Source organism: Scophthalmus maximus, chromosome 5 (genome assembly GCF_022379125.1).
Source record: "Scophthalmus maximus strain ysfricsl-2021 chromosome 5, ASM2237912v1, whole genome shotgun sequence".
In the NCBI taxonomy this organism is placed as follows: Eukaryota; Metazoa; Chordata; class Actinopteri; order Pleuronectiformes; family Scophthalmidae; genus Scophthalmus; species Scophthalmus maximus.
The window spans coordinates 14,493,269-14,518,002 of record NC_061519.1 but is presented as its reverse complement, the minus strand read 5'-3'; the positions used below and the strand labels follow the sequence as shown (position 1 = coordinate 14,518,002).

Here is a 24,734-nt window from a genome sequence, read left to right as displayed (position 1 = left end):
TTTCTGAAAATGTCAGTTCTGTAGCCAAGATCAGTTTAGTCCCTGAGAAAATAAGAAATGAAGAGCAGAGCAGCAACATCACAAAACAAGAAAAACGCTGTAGAGTCAAACGGATTTTATTTGAAAAGGGCACAGGTCCATCTGCTATTAATCTCATCTGAAGTGGAGCTGCGTTAACTTTCTCAAGTTCCATGCTCCATTAGGTGCCGTCTTAAAATCCTTTGTTTAAAATTCAAAAATGCAGCATGTAGAACTATTTCACCGTGTCGAGTTGTACTGCAGGCAAATGAGGCTTCGCTACAGTAATTCAGACAGAAAGACTGTCGCCAGCCCAGGCCTCCTAACTCACAAGCACAGTCACAACCCGACAAGCTGTCAAAGTTTCAGTGCATGATCCACCTCCATCCCTGCCCCACCTCAAATCCGGATGCCTGGTCATCTCCCACCAAATCCCACCCTTTCACCGGACGTCCCAACTTCGTGCTCCATCCCTCATCATCAACAAAAGTGACTTGGCTCGGGGAGGAGTCTCCTTTTCATTCTTCATTTCATTAATTTGCTCATAATAGATATAATTTTCATTCATTTCTCAATAAGTCTCTCCTGATTGAAATACAGACAAGAGAAAAATATGACCTGATGCAGGTGAAAAGTTTGCTCTGCTTTTGAAAGAAAACTCGGGTTTCCAAAGTCAGAGGCAGAAGTGTGTGACCATCCACCATTTCACCATCACAACACAAACCTCCCCCCTCATTGTTTCAATGTCAAACTGTAGCCTGTTTATAGATGTGTCTCCTTCATGTAAAACTTTCCAGGAGAGGAGGGAAAAAAATAGAAATTCTCCCACTTTTTGGGCATGAAGTACATATTTGCATTTTAGGACATTGTGCTCGTTTCACTAAATCTCAAGGGGCTCAGCTTTTAAGCAGAGTGACAGATTGTCCTTTTCTGTCTCGTGGATTGCTTTGGCAAAGGTAGCCTGCTGACAAGAAACACTCTCAGCAATAATAATTACAAAGAACAGGAGTATTGATGGTTATTTATGGGACAGGTCTCACATTAAACAGTCTCATAGATTAGGCGTTAATGTATCAAGTCTAAATGGTGTAATATAGTGTTCCTGGAATATTGCTTTTTCACAGACTTACTTCAACCCATAAGCGATAATAATTCACGGGGAGGGAGGAGAGAGAGAGACAAAGTTTGAGTAGAGGTGCTTTTGTTAAGTGGTTAAGGTTTTCATGAATGTCGCATGCATCCTCCTTAAATGAACAACAGGGGTTAAATCCAGAGCAGCCACACGCACGCACTATTGCAAACTAAAACACCAACGCATTCACTCAGAAATTCTCTCGTGAAACACAGACAGATGCACACAGTCCATCCATATCGTGAGATATCACAAGAGAGGAAATGTGCAGAGAGAGAAAAGGGCCGGGTGCAATTTTATTAAACTCTGCGTTGGGGGAAAAGGCTCCAGTGTTGCTTTTGTTTGTTCCCAGAAAGACTTAACAAGAGAGACTACTACGCACTTATGATAAACTTGATAACACTTAGCTCCGGACAGTGCTGCAGCCAGTCACACGCCCACACGCACACGCACACACACACACACACACACACACACACACAGGCCGAGGGTGCCCAACACAGCCAGCACGTTATACTACATTACAAAGAAAAGCACGAGACTCGGTGTATACAGATTCAACTAATGAATCAATATGCTAAGTGAACACTGGTTTCCCCAATAAAGCCTGAGGAAAGTGTTTTAATGTGACACTGCTGACGCATATCCTGAAAGAAAATAATATGTTCCTCATACAAACACACGTCACGGGAGAGAACGAGGCAGCGAGTTAATTAAGTAGATTAAAGCTCTCGAGGCCTCAGCCACGCCTTGTGAATATTGACGGATCTGTAATAACAATCTCACCAAAAAAAAAAAAAAGGATATGCGAAAAGGAGGAGGAGGGAGAAAAAGAGACAGGAAATATGATGAAATGTAGTAATAAAGAAGAAAAAATCCAAGGACACAGGATGCCTGCAAACCTGCGAGTGGAGTCAAAAGAGACAAATGGGACACAAATGGATGCAGATGAGATGCAAAGAAGAGTGACATCACAGAACGCAATGGCACCGTGATGGAGAGACAAAGGCATTAAAGGCTGAGTAATGCTCAATTTATTCCTGTCTGCATCTACTCCATCTCACTGTTCTCCATTCCTCCAAGAAAGCAAACAGCTCTACGTCAACATGGATCATCTTTCTCTATTGGACACGCACACTCCATTTTATAGGGTCATACAGGCGACTCTCTCTCAGTTTTCCTAATCCCGGAGTATCCGTCTCTTCAGATGTGGGTTCACTGACGTTGCTAAGAAGTCATTACTGAACAGTACTCTTCTCCTCACTTCAGCCTGACTAGAGATCCACTTCCCAGGCTTCCTGACCGGGTATGAGGATACAATGGTGTGGCTTCATCCACCTTTGGAAAAGAAAAGACATAACTACCATTCTCTTTCTTCCTTACCCAGAAATGTATCTTCATAATAGTAACAACAATAATCTCTATTTATACAGCACCATGAAAAAACAGGGTCGCAACTTGTAAAACTAAATAAGATATATAAGCAATTAAGAGGACAACATCACACAAAAGCAGTAAATATGAATAAAAGAATGACAACAACAAAAAGCAAATAAGTACGAATAGAAAATAAAAGCATTGGGAAATTAAATAACAACTACATAAATTAATGAATGAATAATTCAAAAATTTAAACGACAACATCACATAAAGGCAAGTCAGTAAAAACTGGCTTTAAGAAGAGATTTAAAAGAAGAAACTAAATCTGCCTCATTTTCTGAGGCAGGTCGTTCCAAAGTCTGAGGGGCTCCGATGGCAAAAGTTTCCTTGCTCCCTTGTCTTTATGTTTTTGCTATGATTTTGCTGCTGTGGCCGGGCCACAAACCTTGGGTATGGGAGTCCGCCGCACTAACCATTAGGCCGAAACCAAGGAGTTGCGGCTCCAGCTGCTAGCACGTCTCTTAAGGTGTCGACGACACGATGATGTTTACGAACTGCGCTCGCATAGTTGTGTGGTGTGGTGTGTTTTCGATTTTTCGGCTGATCCGAAAACCCCAATTCTTTTCGGTGCACACACAAAAGCGACAGCCAATGGATGGTGAGCAAATATTCGCTGAGTTTTACAAAACGCGTATTGCTTTTGAATCGCTTACTTTAAGTCTCGACCGTGGAATGGCCAGGAGGGCCCCACCCGAGGAGCTAAGGCTGCGGGCTGGCTCATATGGGGTCAGCATTTCTGCTACGCAGCTTGGGGCAGGGCCCAGGCGAGCTTCAAGTGATCTGTAAAGTCTTAAAATCAATTCTAAACCGAACAGGGTAGCAATGGAGAGAAGCCGAGATTGGGTTGATGTGATGTCGTCTAATGAAACCAATAAGAAGCTTTTACATAGTTGTTCTTCTTCTTCCCAACCTGATGCCCACTTTTTTATTTTCATATTCAAACATAATGTCTGACAGCATTCATTAAACCAGCTTACTCTTCACAAACACAACTATTATCATTATGGAAAATGCTTGGTTTTTCAAAATCATGCTTCTTTTTGCCTACACTGTTTCTCCTCCGTTCTTTATTGTGTGCAGCTGCATACCTATCATTCTCCCTGTCCAGCGGAGTTTCAATAAAACATTCAAAAGACAACACTGTCATCTTCTCCTCGGAAAACCAAGATCTGCACATGGCAGACAGAAAGAACAGGAGGAAACAGCAGGAAGGACAAATACTCAAGAGAAGAAAAGACGCGTGGCAATGAGAAAGAAATAATGACAGGAGGAACAAAAGGAAGAGTGGAAGGCAGGATGAGTGTCAGGATAAATAATCAAATCATCACTTACAATAACAGTGAAGCTCCCATTTGAAATAGAACTGTAACATGGGTAACTATCTGGTAAAGTTTGGACGTCATACAGGTCTCTGGTATGAAAAAAATTCCATTATAATAATGATAATAATAATAATGCATTTTATTTAAAGGGCGCCTTTCAAAACACTCCACAACAACTGCATTTACTCAAACCGTTTTCAGACATGAAAATGTCCGGAAAATTGGGTCCCGATATTTTACAGAGTTTGCGTTTCATATATGAATGACACGGCAGGAGATCGTCCAATCAGATGTATTCACAACAACAGGAAAGCAGCAGGAGGCAGGACATGATAAAGATCAGCTGTGGAAAGCAACGTTTTTTGTTTTTTACAATCATCAACACGTCGACTCGCTCGCTGTGAATCTTCCGATGATTTTCATGCCCTAATCTCACATGGACATTTTCCAGATATTCTGCTAGGGTGCTGGCAGGAGAGGTTCCAAAAAATATCCGGAGCAACACTCGTGGAAATTTACGTTCAGTTTATGTCCAGTGCTCACATTGTTTAAATAGAAATTGCACTTTCGAGCACCCATGGGCATGTTAGTCTTAAAATGAGGTGTGGTCAGGTGCTTTTTGTTGGTGCATTGCTATCTTGAGGCAGTAGGAAGCAATTGTGCTTTTGCCCAACAAAAACCTGGCCGGAAGTCACTTGTGTCGTGTATCACTGTTATTTTAAGGACGCATTATTTACATAGTGTTATGGGCCTACAGAAGTGGTTACAAATCCTGCATACACTCTGCTTGTTACACACACTGCACCGTGCAGGAAGGGGAACTGCTTCTTCTGCAGAGAAGCGTTCTCTTTCACCACCTTGTAAATCCATCATTGTAATAGCAACCCGCCACGGTGCGAGCGCTCCTGGCTTTTAAAGGGAATGTGAGATGGTTTATTTCTTGTAACGTTCAAAACACCCATGATTAACAAAGAGAATAAATACAACCCCTTTGACCCAAGCGACTGCAACAGTGACCTTTTTTCCTACTGATGAACCAACAGAAGTGGATTTGGACACGCCAATAAATGCACCTGATGATGATATTAGCTCATTAAAATGGAGCTCAATGGGTCTACAAATGTGGGACCCATGTAATGGCATTTGTTTTGCAGGTATTTTGGACAAATTAAATGAGTTTCTACATGAAACGTTAAGGGCTCACCAATTTATCACTATTCTATGCGAGATGGAAATTAATATCTGTGCCAAACCGCTTGACAGTCCATCCAATATTTGTTAAGAAATTCGTTAAGACACTCCAAATGTCACCTTACAAAAAGGTCACCAAATCACCAAATTCATTACAGTACGTCCTGGGAACAATGAACGTCTGTACACAGTTTTATGGCAATCATCCAATAGTCTGGATTAGTGTGGATCAAAATGGTGGACCCACCAAAACAATACAGAGAAACTGTGCTACTGTGAACAAAAAAATGTCATTCATAACTGCATCGTAATCCTGTGAATATCTTTGCAAGCAACGGCATTTATTTGCCTTCACTTTAGATGTGAAGAAAAAAGTTAAAGCAAAAGTAGACAGACTGCCAGAGTGGGTTGAACAGAAAAATGACTCAGGGTCGATTTTAAACTTGAAACCAGCAGATTTAATTCACAGAGCTTTTATGAATTACTGTACATACAGTGCGTATCTGAAAGGGGTTTAAGATGGAGAATGACTGATAGTAGGAGACAGAGAGAGAGAGCACGGAGCTCCTACAGTAAATCAGGCCTGACGGAATGACCTTTGATAACCCCAGACAGAAAAGGTTACATGAACGCCAGAGAAAATAGGTGTATCTGTCACTTACCAGCTAGCTATAAATGATGTGTGTGTACGTTCGCGTGTGTGTGTGCATCTTTCATTCACCAAGAAAGCCTTAACAATAAAATCCTCTCTGTACAAATCACTTTATTTATTTTTTTATATTTCTCCTTCTTTGTTAACTGAAGGATACAGAGAATATTTTCTGTGGTGCTGCCCATTAACAATGGTAGATCTGTTGTATAGACAGTAAGGCACAGGTCACCATATATGAAAACTAATTGTTTTTCTTTTCAGCAGTCTATCAAATAAACATACAGTATAAACAGTAAGTAGGCTAGATGGTAGTTGAAATACCAACATATATCAATTTCAAATAAGTATTGTTTTGTACTTCTGCGTGTCTCTAAACAATGCAACACTGTCGTGGTACAACCTTTACCCAATCCACCAAAGCCTTTGTTGCATTTGCTGATTTGAACATCCAGCATTCTGTCTCTTAAAGGACTCAGAAATGTTCCTCAAACATAAGAGCCTATGTCTGGGCTGAAATATTGAGGATCAACTGTCTTTTCTCATAGTTTATGTAATTCATCAAAACTATTGTACATATTATATGTTTTCATTCTCAATCAATGACTTTATGATGTCTTTTATTGCATTTTATCTCAATTTTATGCCATCGGAAATTTGTCGGTTGACATTTTAACATTTCATTGTATCATCAAAGCCACAACAATTTTGCAAGCAAAGAGATTAGCATGACTCAAACCTTAATAATCCATAATCGGCTTTACTTTCATGCCAGAAATCACGTAACTCTGTCAGTTTTTCTCTCATGGTGAATATCTTGTTTTGGAGTGAAACTCTTAAAGTTGTTCCAAAACCTTCAGTATCAGCGTCTCGGGCTGTATACTTTCCAGTAACGATGTGTGTAACTGTGCTTGTGTTTGAACATGCTCAGCTTATTGTAGGTTGAGCTAAGTGGTTGTCTGGCACAGTCATCTTTGATTATCTTTATTTATCCCTCCCACCTTTCTTTCTTTCTCTCTCTCTCTCTCACACACACACACACACATGCACAAATGCCGACACGCACACACTTCCCTTCTGCTAAAAAGCTAATCTTTTTGTGCTAATGAAAGGTATTGGGTTTCCTAACAGGCTTTTAAAGGAAGGTGATGGATTGAGAGAGCGACGGGTGGAGGGAGGGGAGATGGGACATCAGGAGGGGAAGAACTTAGAGGGAGGCGAGGTGTCAATAAGCACATCAACCTGATCCCTTTCAGACTACGAGGTGTGCATATGCTGATAATGTATGCATTCATGCACGCACGCGCGCACGCTCGGCTTTAGTTGCCCATAAATCTCTGGGCAAAGCATAAAAGCAAGTCCTTTGGTGCCAATAAGCTGAGAGATGGATTGCTGGAGATGTCTCCACCTTGACCAGTGCTGTGATAAATGCCTGCGGGTGCATATGCATGCACTCCAATGTATTACATCAGTTAGGAGCTGTAGGTCTGTGCAGATTGGTGCAGAGACCAGTGTTAAAAATTTATCTTTTTGCAGAGAGGAATTCATTATGTGATACTTTGAACACATTTGCCGGAAAAAAAAATCTCACTCTTAAAACAGACTGCACGCATACGGTTAAATGTGTTAAGTGCACTGTAATTGTTGAGATGTTGTGCTTCATGTTTTGAGCTAGATTCAACGAAATGTGAGAATAATGTTAATAATACAAAGAAAGAATAAAATAACAATTTTAAGACTTCGGATAGTGTCCACAGTCTTAGAGTTTATGTCTGGTGTCTTTTACCTTATGTCTCAGTAGTTCTCTTTCTTCCACCTCAGCCCTCGTGAAACACTCACTGAGTCCTGAGGATCATGAGGCAATGTGCTCTCTCTTGCTCCCTTTCCCATCCTAATAAAGCTGATAATCATTTGTCGCCCAATCACATTAGCATGCCAGTAACGATGGGGGTAAGTCAACCATTAGAATATGATCCATAATTCATTGTTGACTCCCGTTCATTACCCCATCCTCACTCCGATGAATGTTTAATAAGTGTGTGTGTGTGTGTGTGTGTGTGTCAGTCCATAGCGGAAATTCACGCTATGGACTGCGTATTCCACCTTTTTCCATATGTATTATGTAACTTGGGAATGACGCAAGCAACAATTTAAATTGGAAATATATGCAAGGGAGTATTATTGTGCGTCTTTCTTTCTCTCTCTCTCTCTTTAGCTTTCTGTCTCTGTCTCTGTGGTGAGTGAAGCAGACAGCTGTTATCAGTCGCTGACAGAATCCCCCCATCAAATCCCTCCTCCTGCTGTCAATCACAGCACACTGTCACCAAGTTGCTATTTAAATAGTTGTCTCTCCTCTGTTTAGCCACGACGTGTGTGCCTGTGTGTGTGTGTGTGTGTGTGTGTGTGTGTGTGTGTGTGTGTGTGTGTGTGTGTGTGTGTGTGTGTGTGTGAATAATGTGAAAGCTCTGCCCTTGCTCCTCTCCTCTCCTCTCTCCAGCAAAAGAGACAGACACAATGCAGGTTAATTAATACATAGGAATTCCCCAAACACACTCATCAGGTTCCCTACACCACAAAATTACTCCCTCCATAAATAAATAGTTGTTAAAACCAGCTGGAACATCATTAATGTCCGGCTCAGAGCCAGAAGAAAGTTGCCTCAACTCACGTGTGTTTGTGTGTGTGTGTGTGTGTGTGTGTGTGTGTGTGTGTGTGTGTGTGTGTCTTTTGGCAACCTTCTAATGAGATGTCTGTGTTTCCCTCCATTAGTAGTTTATTAGATAGCACGGGTCGCTGAGCTTTGTAAAATACCGTAAGCTTAATTTAGCACATTTGGCTCTACAGGGGCATAGGGGACTTGAGCGTGTATCAGGGGCATGGGTAACTGGTGTTAGCTCGATGTATAAATTAGTGTTGTGACTGCGATCTACAATGAGGAAGCTGTTGAGGACAGCCATCTTCCGCCTCACCGAAGCATTTATTTTTATTATTAAACTGCCTGCTGATGGTGCTGGTGACTGCGAATACGATTATTTGGAACCTGGATTTGAACCATCTGAAAAAAGCCTCTTAATTTCTTCTACAGTTTTGAAGGAGGTCGTCTGCTTTTCTTTTATTCTTGATTGTGGCCCTTGCAGTCGTGCTACAATTTTCACTAATCGCTTGGAAAACAAACGGGGTCACCAGCACTGAGATGTATTTTACTTCCTGTCAATGGAGCAGACCTTGTGTAGGTGCATCTACTCTTTTAATTCTGAATAAACCACTCGAGCTGCTGTTGAAGAAACTGGCAGAAATGATTAACTTTCCTGGAGCCAGATTAGCGCATTAATAAAAGGCATCCGGAGATTGCTGCAAAAACTCCTAAATGTTTGACTAAGATGTGTGTTTAATCTATGTGTGTGTCTGATTGTTGGACACCGGGGAATACCGGTGAGTTAAGTAATTGATCTTGTTGCCCAACTGGGGCCACCACAACACAGTGTACACACAGCATTGAACTATTATCACCCTGTATATTAAATATAGTAAAAACGTTAGGAAATAGCTTTCTGTGTACGGTACACATTCCACAGGGCAACTTTATTGTGTCCACTGTACCAACAGCATTCCCTCTCTATTTTCGCTTCGATTTTTGATTGGCTCTTTAGCTGTTAAATTAGATACGGTGTTCTCGATCTAGTCTCTTACTGTGTCTGTCGAGTGAACAGGGCATGTATATTTGGTTTATCAAGCTTCTTTTTTGCCGTTCGTCATTAGCTTGTTGTCTGCCTTTGTCTGGAAACAAAGAAATGACTGAAGGCAGTCCACACAACTCAGCGGAGGAGGACTTGGCAAAAAAAAAATTGGATTTATAAAGTCAGACAATGAACAGATGAAACAATGATCTCAAGTGTCTGCTGATGTCTGTGGGTCCAAGAATACACACATTCATTCACTGCAAAGGGTTTTCCAACACAATATGAAATCTGATGACTTGTTTGACATCATGTTGTAAGTGCTCCACATAGTTCTGTCTGTACTCATGTTAACCTGCTCAAGTTAAAGCTGAGACTTGGCACTTGACTGTGCTGAAGCCTGAAGAGCTAAAACGGTCCAAGGACTTGACTAAATTTGACTTTTATTAAGCTTAAGTTTATCAAGCAATACATAATGTAGGTAACCAACAGCTTTTTCTGCCTTTGACAATCCATATTACCAGTTATGGAGTTATAATAATAATGATAATAATAATAAACTTTACTAATATAGCACTTTTCTTAACAAAGATATAAAGTGTTACACATTTACACATGAATAAAACACAATATATGTCAAATACTCAAAAGCTTTGTGATTTAAAAAAGTATTAAGAAGAAAACTACACAAAGGATGTTGTCTGTTTGATCACTGTTCCACAGTCTAGGGGCTCAAAGAGCAAAGGAAAACACAGATAAAAATGAACTATCATATTATTTCTTTTAGAACAGGCTTTTGACAAGTTTAATGTGTAATCAAAAGAGGGTTTTTACAATTATAAATGTAGGTCAATATAGGATACGTCTGCTCCAGAATGTGTATGCAATGTTTTAATGGCCACTGGGCTAAGCCAATTCTCGTGGGGGCAATAAATGTTTATATTCATCCATAACAAACTATGATGTACACACACACACACACACACACACACACACACACACACACACACACATCAGAAAAGGAATCCTGTCCTGTTAATCATACAGAAACACACTCATCAGGCACATTTTAAGTAAGCTTGATGGACATTCCATAAGTAAAAACAATGCCAATGCATTTCCCTGGGGATAAGACAGCAGTCCTGTTAATCTATCAGCCAAACACACCTTATAGCAGAAAACACAGTTATTTAACCCACTATTTCCCTGGAGAGAGGGTCTTTAACAGTAACAAAGCAGCGTCCAATCACTTACATGCTTTTCCCTGGTGCCACACAAAACAATCTGGTACACAAGATTACACTCACACACACGCACAAAAAAGTACACAGTCATTCAAATAGACACACATGCCTTCACCTAATACCCATCAGCTTTTGGGACAGAGGAAAATCTATATTTCATCTGAGAAGCTGAGGTGTTTGTGCGCACGCTGAGTCTGTTTGTCATTAGGCCTAACCCCTGTGGCTCACCTAATCAGGTTGCTGTGTATGTGTGTGTTTAATTCTATCTGTGAGGGTTTGAGAAAAGAGACAATATGACGCTGTGTGCGTGTGCGTGTGTGTGTGTGTGTGTGTGTGTGTTTGTGTGGTTGACAACTGTAGAGGAGAAGGAGTTGTGGGACACAGAATCGTGCAAGCACACACTTGAGGCAGAATTAAAGTTATCGATCATGGCATGCTCTCACACAGAGATCAAGGCTTAACCCTGATCAATGACTAATCTGTTTGTCTGTGTGTGATTTTGTGTGTGTGTGTGTGTGTGTGTGTGTGTGTCTGTGTGTGTGTGTGTGTGTGTGTGTGTGTGTGTGTGTGTGTGTTTGTGCGCGCGCGTGCGCTCGTTTTTATGAATCGTCTCAATTTTCATGCAAGAGCCTACAGCTAAGGGATTAACGAAAATGTGTTTAGGTACTGCAGAGTTTTAAGCTAATTTCTACAATTAGCTTGATAGGATTGCATGCCCACAATGACAATGCTAACATGTTCATGTTTAGCATTTATTATGTTCACCATGTTCACTAAAATGAAATTCGCACTCAGAACAAGCTAGAAGTGCAGTTTCAGCTCTGCAGGCATTTGGTCACAAACCAAAGTACTGGGAAAACTTTTGACTGCTTGATGAAAAAGCATTAACGAATTTGTTACAGTTCATCATGATCATTATATCTATAGTACATTTCATGGCAATCCATCAAATATTGGTCAAGATATTTAACTCAAAACCAAAAATGACAACTTGGTTTCCAGTAGGTGCAAAATCAGGGTATCACCAACATCATCAAGTATTCATCCCAAATTTCTTGGCAATCCCAAAGTTATTGATATATTTTAGTCTGCAGTAAACTAGTGGACAGACTGATCATCTGTCAATACTGACTGATCCCTGCTGTGGGTGTTGTCCTACAACAAGCATCCATCCTGCTGAAGTGTCCATGAGCAAGATTTGGTTCTGTGGCTGAAAGAATTTCCCTTTAGTTAAACATTAACTAAAGGCAAATCTGAGTACATTTTCAAGATTTATTTATTTTTATCCATCATAAAACATTAAAGACAAAAGTAAAGTTGGGTAGGGAGTTTATGCAATGCATAGTGTTTATCTCTGGTATGGCTCAGCAGAAAACTGCCACCCCTGTGATGCCCAGAACACCAGCTTGTGGCACAATCTGCTGCTAGGCAACGCTGACCCAGGTTCACGAATGATGACGGAGGATTTAGAAGAACGCAGAAGTGAAGCGATTGAGACCAATCCGTCAATATCACAATGGCAAATAGACTTCATCTGGCAAGAAGCACAAGTGCACTTGACATCAGTTTGGTTGGTCCACGTCCCGACACCCATGTGTCAGACCAACAGATGTGAGATTGTCACAAAGTCCCTACGACCTGATATGGTCCTGTGGTCCAACTCTGTCAGGGTAGTGGTTATGCTCGAGCTCACTGTCCCATGGGAGGAAGGTACAGAGGTAGCCTTCGAGAGGAAAAAGAAGAAGAACAACAAGCTGTCTGTTGCATGCACAGGAGCAGGTTGGAAGGTATCTACCTACCCCGTCATTTTGGCAGCAGAAGCTTGGTTGGAAATACTACACAACAAAAAGAAGGCACTCGAGGAACTGGCAGAGGAGGCGGAGCATGGGAGTTTTTGGCTGTGGCTGAGAAGGAAATAAGCAAAGTGGGAAAGAAAAGAATCTTAAGGTCAGCTGCTGGGAGCATTAAGTAGATGTCCCTACCGTCAACTCTGCAGCTGGCAGGGTTGCGACAGGCAGCAATGCTCAGCAGGAAGACCAGTTGCTGCTGATTCAACGCCCTTTTGAAAAGCTATGACCTGGAGGAATCTCCACAGACATCTCAGCAGGAAAAAAAAACTGTACTTCTACCTGCAATCCAAAGTGATGGAAATCTTAGATAGTATTACATATTAAAACACATGGATCTTAAATATTTGGCTAAATATTTTAAGTGTGTGCAGCTTGAAGTCCTGTTCTCCTGACCAGCCAACCTTGCCTGAAGCCTTAAATCTGCACTTACTCAGTTGCCCAAAGCATTTCAGCACAAATCTGTCCACTTTGCTACGATAACACTGGACGAACAAGTGCCTTTTTGATAATAAGGACATCAGACAGCACGTAAGTTAACCTATAGGCAACATCAAACAAATTGCTGGTCCCAGCAATAATTGCGAATGAATGCCACCAAAATGACGGACAATCAGTCTCTGTGCCCCACCATTTTATTCATCAGAGTAAAACCTCAGTCTATCATTTCCCCTCTGTCTACCTTCATTAGCACGTCTTCACATGTAATGGCCAAGCACTGGCAGCCAATCAGACAAAGTAGTGTAATCATTTCAAAGGGGGATGGTGGTGGAGTTGGTGTGTCACTGTAATACCCTGCTTTGTTCCCAGACGCATTTTTTGGGGGCTTTTTCCGCCTTTAATTTGACAGGACAGCTAGGTGAGAAAGGGGAGAGAGAGGGGGGAAGACATGCAGGAAATCGTCACAGGTCAGATTCGAGCCCTGGACCTCTGCGTTGAGGCATAAACCTCGAAGTATATGTGTGCCTGCTCTATCCACTGAGCCACCCCGGCCACTCCCAGATGCATTTTAATGGAACCACGCAAAAGCTTGGTTGCTTTCACATCATTTGGCTAAAAAACTGAGCATGAAAAAGATATAGGGTACAGTACGGTATAACTCTTTAGCTAATCACATGATGGGGGGCTTCTAAAGGAAGGCCTCCGAGGTGAGACAACTCTGCTTAAGAGATTTACTTTTGACACTTCTCATAAAAGTTAAAGTGGAAATTTTCAATCCCCCCCCCCCACCTCTCCAACCCTGAACAATGCCATCCACCACTGGAGACGATGGGGTATGTATAATTTGTATTTGTTCAGCAGTTACCCAGGTGTATTTCATACCTCCTTTATTGTTTTGTGGTCTTAATATCTCTGAGGTGAGCAGATGATGATAAATCAATAGAAAAAAATACTTGCTCTCCAAGGGAATACTCAGTGTGAGTCTGAACCTGAAACTGCGCAAACATTTTTCTATTGGTTTGTGCGAACTCGCATCTGTGTGAATACGTATAGCAAGATGTTTACTATAGGCTTGCAGTGGAGATATGCCAGATCCAATTCAACTATTGACAAGGAGCACATATAATAACCCATCTTCCCAGAGCCTATATGAGTATGTATCAGCAACAAGAGTACGGAAGAGGCATGGGGATAACTTTGAACCAGACCCTCCAGGGGAGCCTGATAGAGAAACAGCCCCATCTACAGGACTGAAGCACGAGTGTAACCAATTCTCAACCCCCCTTAGACCGGGAGGGTTGTGTACCATACTTTAAATTCCAGGACATCTCTTTGTCTCAGCAAAGCTTAATGAGCCTCTTGAGAGCACGCCCAGGCGAACTTGCTGTAAGGGGAAACTACCTGTGTCTGCCACAGCACAGAGCGATGCAGAAACAGAAAATACTGTATCTGCAGATTTTAGAGGGGACACTGCAGTACTTTGCCAGTGAAATAAGGGTGTTCTCTTACACAGAGTGTTGCCTTAGTGAACAATATCCTGGAAGTGGTCAGCATGGACTCAGCGTTTCTCAACACAAGTTGCTGGGGTCCCATCAACTAGAAAGCACACACACTTCACACACACACACACACACACACACACACACACACATAACTCAGAGGAGAGCAAGCTCCGGACTTAAATAACACAACCAAACACACATCCTGGGAGACTGGCCATGCTCTCTAACCCCTCACTGTGCACAGAGACCAGCCTCTCAAATATCACTGAGTCCAGACGGAGGAGGAAGACCTTTGCAGAACAAAGGAGAGGTCTGATAAGGAAGAGCTTGCTGGTGACACCCTGCCTTTCTCCGAACTACAAAGAGACCGCCTGCCCCTGGTGGGTCATTCGAATGGTCCCCCCTCTCTTAACTCACCGCTGGTTGGAGAAAAACTCCAAAGACATAGAAGTGGAAAAAAACGGAGGGACAGGAGCGGGTCAGATGAATGGGAGAGAGAGGCAACACTATTGTCAGGTTACTAAGGCGTCAGCTAGCTACTTACCTTAAGTGTATTTACTTCCTACAATGAAATAAAAGAAACTGCAAAGATGCAAAGATGTAAAGTTGCAAAGATGCTCTCACCAACTCCACAGATCTCAACCAAAAGTGATCGTGCATGTGTGTATGTGTATGTGTGTGGGTTTATAAAGAAGCTGGCAGCCATGCAGAGGTATGAGACAGATGTGTGTGTCGGTCATTACTGTAATCGCTCCATTTACTTAATCTGCCCTGGGAGGGATGGCTGGTCAACACCATCTGGACATACGGACACACGCACACACACACACACACACAGAGCAATTGCCAGCCATCCTAGAGTTTCATGGGTAGTCAGCCAGCTACAAGAGGGAAGCTTTGAAATGATCATTACACGTGTGTGTGTGTGTGTGTGTGTGTGTGTGTGTGTGTGTGTGTGTGTGTGTGTGTGTGTGTGTGTGTTTGTGTGTGTGTGTGTGTGCATTGCCCATCTTTGTCAATGTCTCAATTTCTCTTTCCCTGGTGCCATTTTTCACTGTTCTTTTTTCCCCCCTTGTCTCTACCCTTCTTTTTTATCTGAGTCCAGCTGTCGTTTTTCCCCAGAGAATACAAGACAAAATTAAAAAGGCCATGGTGAGTAACACTGAAAGGAAGTTCGAGACACCCAGTGCCTGTGGAGATGATGGACTCCGAGGTGTGTATGTCTCCCAGTGTGTGAGTGTATGTCCATGTGAGTGAGTCTGCGGTTGAAAGATAGAGACCTTGAGCTCATCTACATGTAATTTCCTTCCCTGACTGAGGACAGGGAAAAGGTGGTGAGGAGAGGAGTAGACGTGTGGTTCAGGAGAGAGACAGAGAGCGAGCCAGGGCTGAGACTCCGGAACTCAAGAGCGGTACCCTGATCGTCAAGCAACATGTAGTCATGGCAACAGCAGATGGAGAGAGCGAGGTAGAGAAGAGGAGAAACAGAGAAAAAGAAAAGAAAAGAAAGAGGGAGATGCAGCAGGAATCTTTTTTTTTTTATAAAACAGTTTAGCTTGTGCTTTGCTACAATCGAGCAGAGTATTACATCCACTGACAGGTGATATTTCAGTTACAGTCAAGAGCGGAGAGTTTAAATATTTCCTGAGGATATTTTTTGTCCATCTGCCCTCTTACTCCTCATGTTTACATGACTCAGAAATGACTGTTCAGAACTACACTTGAATATTTATCACCAGCAGCCAGTACATATCTCTATTCTGCTGTTGCTCCTCTGCTCCTCCATCACACTGTTCTCGGTCTCATTTGTATTCTGTAAGCTCACCGCCCTTCCTCATTCTTCACCCCCCCCCCCCCCTTGTCTCTCCATTGGCTCCCTCTCCTGCTCCTCTTGTTCCCCCATTGTCCTAAGATCTCTTTTTCTGGCCTCCATCCCAACATCCCTGCAGAGTAGAGCTGACATTGGGCATGAGGTCAGAGAGATGGGCAGTCATGCTCCTGCTGTCAGCAGGCTCAAATAGGCTTAGATACAGCGCATGTGAAGACACCCAAGGGATACTCTCCGCTGGCCTTCGGCTCTAGACAGCCATATGCACATAAATCCCACACATCCAATCACAAACTTTTGTTGGCATATAATTACACCCCCCCCCACACACACACACATACATTAACACCAACAAAAGCTGCAAAACCCACACCCTTACATATCACATACAGGAAATGTATTCGGGCTGCATGACACACATATTCACAAAACAAATATGTGTAGGGAGCACATGAGCAAAAACACACGCACATGCACACAGATACACACACACAGGCATTCACTTATGCAAACAGAGAAAGGCATGGAATTAGAGATTTCAGAAAGGACAAATTCCCTTGGAGAGCTGCCACGGATTATTGGCTGGTATAGCCAGTGTTGTGAACAATGGAAATATTCACTGTAGATGAAGGCTGAGCACTTTCCTTCAAAATAAAGACATTAACCCCAAAACGTCATTTACATCCATTAAGCATATATGTGTCAGGTGAAGTGAAATATCACTTTTAAAAAGGGAACATTAGATCAAGTGATTACAGAAAATACAGTGGCTGAATGAACCGGGAAATCTCTTTTAGTGTAATGGATGAACAGTTAAACTGCATTTATACACTGTGTATGAAATAAGGGAGAGGAAGTTTCAAGGGGTTAAATCACTCAGTTTTGACAAGCCTTCTATTGAAGGGATACTTATTTTTTTTTACTTGTTGGCATTATATGGATCAAATATATGACCATTAGGTTTAAAAATCGCTCAAATGTCTGACATCCAAGAGAAGCTCTGCTCTGTTCTCTCCAGTCTGCCCATTTCAAATTGGGATATGATTACATCCATGTATTAAGGTTAAAGTCAGAAAGTGCAGGATCGTTTCAAAGGGTAATGATGGCTGTGGTATTTTAAGTAACACAGTTAGAGAAACGTCCCATTTTGTTCATGTTTTTACATAAATGGCATAACATGTGTAATAGGATGTCATGGCTAGGGTCACTTTGGATTACAGTTGCAGGATAACGTCAGAAACACTGTACCACACTGCCCCCATGTGGTGGTGATATACACTGCATAGATAAGAGAGGATAGGTGAATTTGACTTGAAATGCTTTCTATTTATTAGCATTAAAATTTCTGAACCTAGTTGTCAAACCATCTGACACAAGCACAGAATCTGTACTTTCATAATTTGTTCATGGTTACCATTCATAATGAAATACTACATCTTTTTCTCATACCATGTCGCTGAAAAACGTCTAAAGTATATTAAAGGTGTACGATCTTTACCTGTCCTGCAGGTGATGCTATAGTAAGATCTCCTCTGGAGGCTCTGGTTACAGGATAGAGTTGCAGGCCCCACAGACTATAGCCTGGGCCGGTGCAGGGTATTGAAGTGAGCCGACAGTCTGTTGTCACGGTGACAGGTTAACCTGTCCATCAGGTGTGTATCAGTTTTCTAGCAGGTAGTCCTCAGAGCTGAAGAAGGGAGTGGGAGAGAGAGAAGAAACGTTGGGACAATCGAAGGAGTTTATCAGTGTTATGTTTGGGGAAATGTCAATTTGTAGCATCTGTTCTTGACAAGAAAGACTGAGGTGAGTTTGTACCCTTGATCGCACGCTGCATGATTCCATTCTCTGGTTTCACAGTCCCTGACCCGCCGAGTAAAGCCTTTATTTCTTTCTCTCACCAGCTGAGTCCCCATGGCTGAGGCGCGCAGCGGCAGCAGTAACCGTGGTGCATTAGGCAGTGGCAGGGCTGGAGGAGTGCGTCTACCCCAAGAGCCCTCTCTCAAAGCCGGCGTGGTGTTGACAGATGAGAGGGTGGACTTCCTTCGCGAGCAGGCCTTCTGTGTCCTGCGAGTGAAGACAGATAAGTGGAACCGATTCATTGGAGCTGAAGAGAACCAGAAGATTATATTAGATTTCCTGGACCACATTTGGACCAACAGGCTGCTGCTCTTCACCGGACCTGGAGGGACACTGCATGCAGGGGATGCTCAGGTGAGTGTGTAATTAATTGAGGCGTCTGCCTTAATAAATGTTTCTTTTTCTTGTTCAGCCAATTTTGTAATGGTTATAGCATTGTCACAGTATTAAATAATGCACTTTTTTCTGTTGTTTCCTCTATGCATTGTAAGTTAAATATCCTATTTGTTATCATCCCTGAGGAGAAATTACTGTGGAATGATATTGTGCACACATACATGCAGACGGTTTCAATATGTTTGCATAAGTGGCCGGAAGTGACAATAATTATTTTTTTAACACATATTCCTCACAATCTGACACTGTCATGCATTGACTGATCAAGACAATACATGCAGGCATACACTGAGAACAGAATATCCTGGGCTTGCTGTCTACACCCCATCTAACATAGACACCTTTTGAAATAAGTCACTTCTTATTTCCGGTGCTTTCAATGCCGTCGAAAGCATTCCTACTGTTTTTACATCTGTGAAGACGTCGCCGCCGTGGAAGACCAAGCTGCTGTGTGTGCTCAAGAAAGGCGTGAAGCGAATCACCCGCCAACAATTCAAGCACCAACTCCAGCTTGGAGAGGTGCCGGGATATCCCATGGAGCACCTTCCTGTTGTCATCTCAGAGGTGGGCTGGTGTGTGTGTGTGTGTGTGTGTGTGTGTGTGTGTGTGTGTGTGTGTGTGTGTGTGTGTGAGAGAGCGTGTCCAACTCACGCAGTTATGCAGGTGGCATGATGTCTCTGTGCATGACAGAGGCTATGAGGTTTCCAATTTAGAGTATTTCCTGGCAAGGCAAAGGGGTATTTTGAATTGTGCCAGTATGTGTGATGCAGTGTGTCCACAGTCCGTTTGAAAACAGTAAGAGTGACCACTGCGCGCGCACACACACACACACACACACAGGTGCTGCTGTGTGTGCTGTCCAGCGGTCTGGACCGTGAGGACTGGCCGCGGGTGGTGTCCGATGACATCCACCGGCACCTGGAGAAGCTGAGGAGCCGGGCGGTGACTCTGCGAGGCCGCGCGGAGGGACGAACACTGCTGCCGCTGCCGCTGCGTGTGGAGAGGGCCCGGCCTCAGGACATTGCACTCAGGTCAGTGGGGCATGCCCGCGTTTAAAGCAAATATGTCTGCGGAACTTTTCCTACCAGTGCACAAGTAGAGTTTCCAGAAAATGTCACGGCAGCAAGAAGATCTGTGCGCTCTACCCATGCGCCAACCTGGTGCCACCCCTCGCACGAGTGTTCCGGAAATGTTCCGGAAATGTTCCTGAACGCATCCGATCGGGACGAGCTCGTGCCGCCGTCCTGACATGAGAGCGGCAGACTCAGGAAAATATCCGGACCTCAATTTCCCGGACATTTTCCGGCGTTCATGTCTAAAAACGGCTTTAGAGTTGGCAGGTAACGTACAGAAGCTTTATGTGTGCTGAATAAAACAAGCCTCGGCTAACAGCCGGATAATCAGCCAGCTTGATTCGTATTGTTATGGAACATTTTTACGCATTTTTTTCTTGGATTTGTAGATATTCGCTCTTTTTTCGCCACGTTTTACAATGAAAGATATGCGCCATGTTCTGTAATTTGTTGTTGTTGTTGTTTTTTCAAGCCGCATTTCCGGTATAAAATATTATATCCAGTTCAACCGACGTGACGTATGACCACCGCGCTGAACTTCTGTTTGACTTGTAGCCGGAAGTGATGACGTCCGCTTTTCCGGTGTGACGCACAACAACAAAAATATAACACAAAAAAGTTTAATTTAAAAATCACAGAATTGAACTTAAAATTTGAAACATTCAAGTCAGTGTATCCTTCAATATTTAATAACATTTCAGGGGTTGTAGAAAAAAAGCAAAAAAAACAAAATTACATTTCCTGGCACCGTCTTTGTTCACCTAAATCAATAGATTCACAACTTGGGACTCAGGCAAGCAAGACTTACCTAACCCAAAAAACTACTGTATGTTGTAAGTTGAACTGCAAAGTCTGGCTGAATAGATGCACTAGCATTAGCTCTTTGGATCTCATGAATGCCAAGCTCAGATTTCTCATTTAGTTTTTACAAAGTCAGTATGTACCATGTGCACAGGCCCAACTGGGCTATTGCATAATGTAGAGAATGAGATGAAATGTAATGTGATGTAGCATTTATGCCTGCATGGATAAAAATAAATTGCTAATGCGAAAACGTGACACTAATGTCTTGGTACAGTCAATGTTGTTTCTGTGAAACTAATAAAAAAAAGATTTACAAGCTGACCGTGATGACATTTACAGCTAACTAAAATAATATTGTCTTCTCAGCTGACTGCACATTCATATACTACAGCACATATTGCCATATTTACCCACACTGGTTGTCCCTTGCTCTGTCTCCCACAGCCCCACTGGTTGGCCACTGGACCATGGCTTGTTATACTCTATAGAAACTCTGATAGTTCACTGGTCTGGGCAGATATGGAACATCATGAAGAAAGACTCGGGTGTTGTGCTGCTCCGTGGAGACCACCCAGGGCCCAACGTCGAGCTCCAGTTTTGGACCACTCAGAGAGAGAACTTGCTGGGCATCCACTCGCAAGTATGGGATTGGTTTTGCTGAGGTTGTGTCTTCAATTCAAAATTTAAACTGAAATGGCAGTACGCGTAGAGGGGTTTTTGAATCACAGAAATCATTAATTTAATATTGTTATTCCTAGATTTTGGGTCAGCAGTTTGCTTTAGAACATTGAATTATTGTTCACTAATGGAATATTTATCATACTAGGATTTTCTTCTTTTCAGATCCAGAGCCCCAAAGTGCAGCAGATCATGGAGATCCTGAGAAGAGTCAAGAGCAGTTACTACTCCTCCTTTAAGGATGTCTGCATCAAGGTCAATGAAGGTAGGTCAGCATTGCTAATCATTTATCAGTGCTAATTCACTAGTTAAACAAAATATTTTGTTCTTCAGAAGCACAAGGATCCTCATGGTTTGTTTTTATGTAATAACTTCTTCTGGATTTCATATTCATATTCTCATGCAGCTTTACTCTGCCTTTTTCTGACATAATACTCATTCAGTAATGGCGGATAACATTGCAGTCACATTGCTACATTGCTAGAAATTGTCAATCTGAAAACACAGCTATTAGTCACCTAGATGATTTGAATTCTCTTTAATTACCACCATATTAGGGCCATGTTATACATTGGCGCATCTATATGTGATAATTATAGCTGTGCTGGAAGCAGAAGACATAGACCTGTATCTCCGCCCTCTGAGGAGATTGATCAGCAGCTTAGAGGAGAGGAGTTTCCCTCAAGTAGATGTTCTGCTGCCTCCTCTCTTCCACACTCTCTGTCTCATCTGGAGTCGCTCCCAGTACTACTGTACTCCGAAACGCATGGTGGTCCTGCTGCAGGAGTTCTGTAACCTAATCATTGACAAGGTAATGGATCTCTACGTTTATGTGAAAAAAATGTTCACAAAAGAAAAAAGGTGACTTTTTAAATCCAAATGACTGTGTTTGGCCTCAGGCCTTTGCATACCTTATCCCAGAGGAACTGTTTAAGATGGAGCTTGAGGAGGGGGTGGAGAGGGTCCAGATAACCATCTCAGTTCTGCGCAACTTCAAGCAGTTGTTTCACACTCACCGCCAGCGGATCCCAGAGTACTACACACACAGCCAGACCATAAAGCTGTGGGACTTCCCAGCTACACTTGTGTTCCAGCGTTCAGACCGAATCATGGAAAGGCTGCTCATGATTGAGGTGCATAGGTTGAAAAGCATAACTCTGTGTGTGTGTGTGTGTGTGTGTGTGTGTGTGTGTGTGTGTGTGTGTGTGTGTGTGTGTGTGTGTGTGTGTGTGTGTGTGTGTGTGTGTGTGTGTGTGTGTGTGTGTGTGTGTGTGTGTGTGTGTGTGTGTGTGTGTGTGTGCTTAATTAAGATGCTAAAACAATCTTCCAAAAATACATTTCTTGGTACTAGTAAACAAGAAATGTTATCTTCACCACACAATTTACATCAAGTAAACTGCTGCATATTCATTTTAAATGTATATCTTTTATTCATTGTTTTGAATTGGAAAAATTCTAAAGTGTTTTTAACTATTTTTACCTTTCTTATCACCCTGACCCATCAATGGCTTTTTTCTTCTCTCATCTATGTCTAGGAGCTTTTTGCATCAGCACTGGACTTTCTGAAGCTGGAGAAGGTTGAACTTGGTGGATCCAGAGGGAAAGTCCTCAGTGAGATGGTCTTCAGCATGAACGAGGAGTTTCATGACCGCTGGCGGACCCTCAGAGAGAGCAAATATGACCCCTTGGACTACACAAATGATGTGAGGCCTACTGAGACTGTAGCGTTGCATTTGTATGATGCTATTATTTCATTAATAAGCCCCAGAGGGCTGTAAATCACAGCCATTCATAAGTGGAATTGATAGGCACAACCAAATAATAAAGAATAATGATTAGATGTTATTTTTCTGCCCAGCAGGAGAGTAATTGAAAAGTAACAAAGCAAAGTAGTTGCTAAGCAACACACAAGTGCCAGCAGTCATTATTTGCCAGTGCGTCAATATTTAATTAACTTGATATTTTACAGCAATTTTACAACATCTCCCAGTGTGACTCAGCTAATCTAAACTGGAACTCAACCAGAAATTGATCTGTGTTCTAATATAATTTTTTGCGAGTGTGTGTTATTCCAGCAAATGCTGATCAACTGAGCTAAGGAGAGCTGGAAGGTCTGCGCTGATGATATAAGGGAATAAAAAATCACCTGATAATAAAAGTGGACTCAAAGCTTTATAACTTGGGAAGGTACTGGAAATGCTCACCTGTCTAATCCCATTTTGTGTCCAGGATTTTGTGCGTCACTACAAGCGCTTCATGGAGCAGAACAGCGATTTTGACCAGAGGCTTGGGACTGTCCTCAATCTGGCTTTCCAGCACTCCAAAAATCTGAAGTCAACCTTTAAGGTATGTCTGTTACAACTGAATGTTCAGGCCATCAAGGGACATCACATGGAGAGAGCATTTAGCATGTTTGCATACTTCAATAACATTTATCTCTTCCGAGAAACATTCTTAGTGTGAATTTCAACTTGTTGGTGTTTAAATGTAAATGTACTACTCATGTATAGGTGTAAAATATACACTCAACACACTTTTTCCCCACATCTAGTTGTTGAAGATTTTCGGCACCCTTCTTGAGAGACCCAGGATCCACCAGCTGTTCTCTCCCAACTACAACGTGTTGCTGACCATGTTCAACCAGGAAATAAACCAATGTCAGTTTATACTTGATCAACACAGAAATGCGGTAAGAGAGAAACAGAAATTATTGTTCTAAATGACAAATGTGTAAATATTGACACATTTATTGACAAATCTTCCTTAATACAAAAATATAGATGTATAATCAGACTACAGTTACTGCATTAAATCATGTCATTAAAGCAAAGACCCTAACATCTTCATTAAAACACGTGTGTGTTTTAATGAAGATGTTAGGGTCTTGCTTGCTAAACATGTGCTTTGCACATTATGAGAAAACTTTTTACTTAAATTATGATTCTGAAATAAACTAAGTTTATTAAGCCCCTGTTTTTCAGCTTCAGGCAGGTTGTGCAGTCCTGGGCAAAAATATGCCATCAGTGGCTGGCAACCTCAAATGGTCACAGGAGCTTCGGAATCGCATCCTCACCAACAGGAGTAACCTCAGCCAGCTGGCTCATATGTAAGGGGCAACCCTAATCTACACACACACACCATTACTCTGCTAGTGTCATCTAAGATCCAGCAGATCTGTTGTTGTGTCAATCATAATATGTATTGATAGAAGCACAATTATGACTAAAAACTATGAGGTTATGTACAAGATGCTTCCTTTCCTCTCTCCCTCTCAGGCCACTGGGCTGCGCTGAGGCAGATGATGTCCTCCACAAGTGTGAGCATGTTCTGGAGGTTCTGGACCAGCATGATGAGGAGCTGTTTGCAAAGTGGACAGAGGGCTTGGAGGAAATTTGTGAAACCCACCTGAAGGAACCCCTGCTCACACTGGACACAGGCCTGTTCCAGGTCAACTTCAGTCCTGCTGTAAGCACAAAGAAGATGCAAACAGTAAACATATTGAGAAAATGAATCAGATGTAAAATGTTTAAATGTACAGGTTTGATCTGGTGTGGAATTGGCGCATACATTTAATTCAGGCTTCTTCACGGCTTAATTTTCGTCTCCCAACATCCAGTTGATGGAGAGGCTCACAA

General features: G+C 42.3%; 1 protein-coding gene and 1 long non-coding RNA gene across 3 annotated transcripts in view; one reads left to right on the top strand and one right to left on the bottom strand.

Annotated features, from left to right (window-relative positions):
* Positions 1-20,120, bottom strand: part of LOC124850034 — a 115,909-nt gene extending 95,789 nt beyond the window's left edge. Inside the window, exons 1-3 of one of the 2 annotated variants that reach the window (XR_007030795.1) lie at positions 19,196-20,120; positions 18,107-18,355; positions 17,790-17,978 (exon numbers count right to left, since the gene is read on the bottom strand). This is a non-coding gene — a long non-coding RNA (uncharacterized LOC124850034). The remainder of the gene's footprint in view (positions 1-17,789; positions 17,979-18,106; positions 18,356-19,195) is intronic. The other variant, XR_007030794.1, reaches the window with a different exon arrangement.
* An 830-nt stretch (positions 20,121-20,950) lies between these two features.
* Positions 20,951-24,734, top strand: part of dnah9l (dynein, axonemal, heavy polypeptide 9 like) — a 35,344-nt gene continuing 31,560 nt past the window's right edge. Inside the window, exons 1-9 of the mRNA XM_035635873.2 lie at positions 20,951-21,061; positions 21,265-21,364; positions 21,699-21,910; positions 21,999-22,232; positions 22,635-22,802; positions 23,329-23,445; positions 23,651-23,788; positions 24,081-24,205; positions 24,375-24,564. Coding sequence (XP_035491766.2) covers positions 20,951-21,061; positions 21,265-21,364; positions 21,699-21,910; positions 21,999-22,232; positions 22,635-22,802; positions 23,329-23,445; positions 23,651-23,788; positions 24,081-24,205; positions 24,375-24,564 — 1,395 coding nt within the window. The remainder of the gene's footprint in view (positions 21,062-21,264; positions 21,365-21,698; positions 21,911-21,998; positions 22,233-22,634; positions 22,803-23,328; positions 23,446-23,650; positions 23,789-24,080; positions 24,206-24,374; positions 24,565-24,734) is intronic.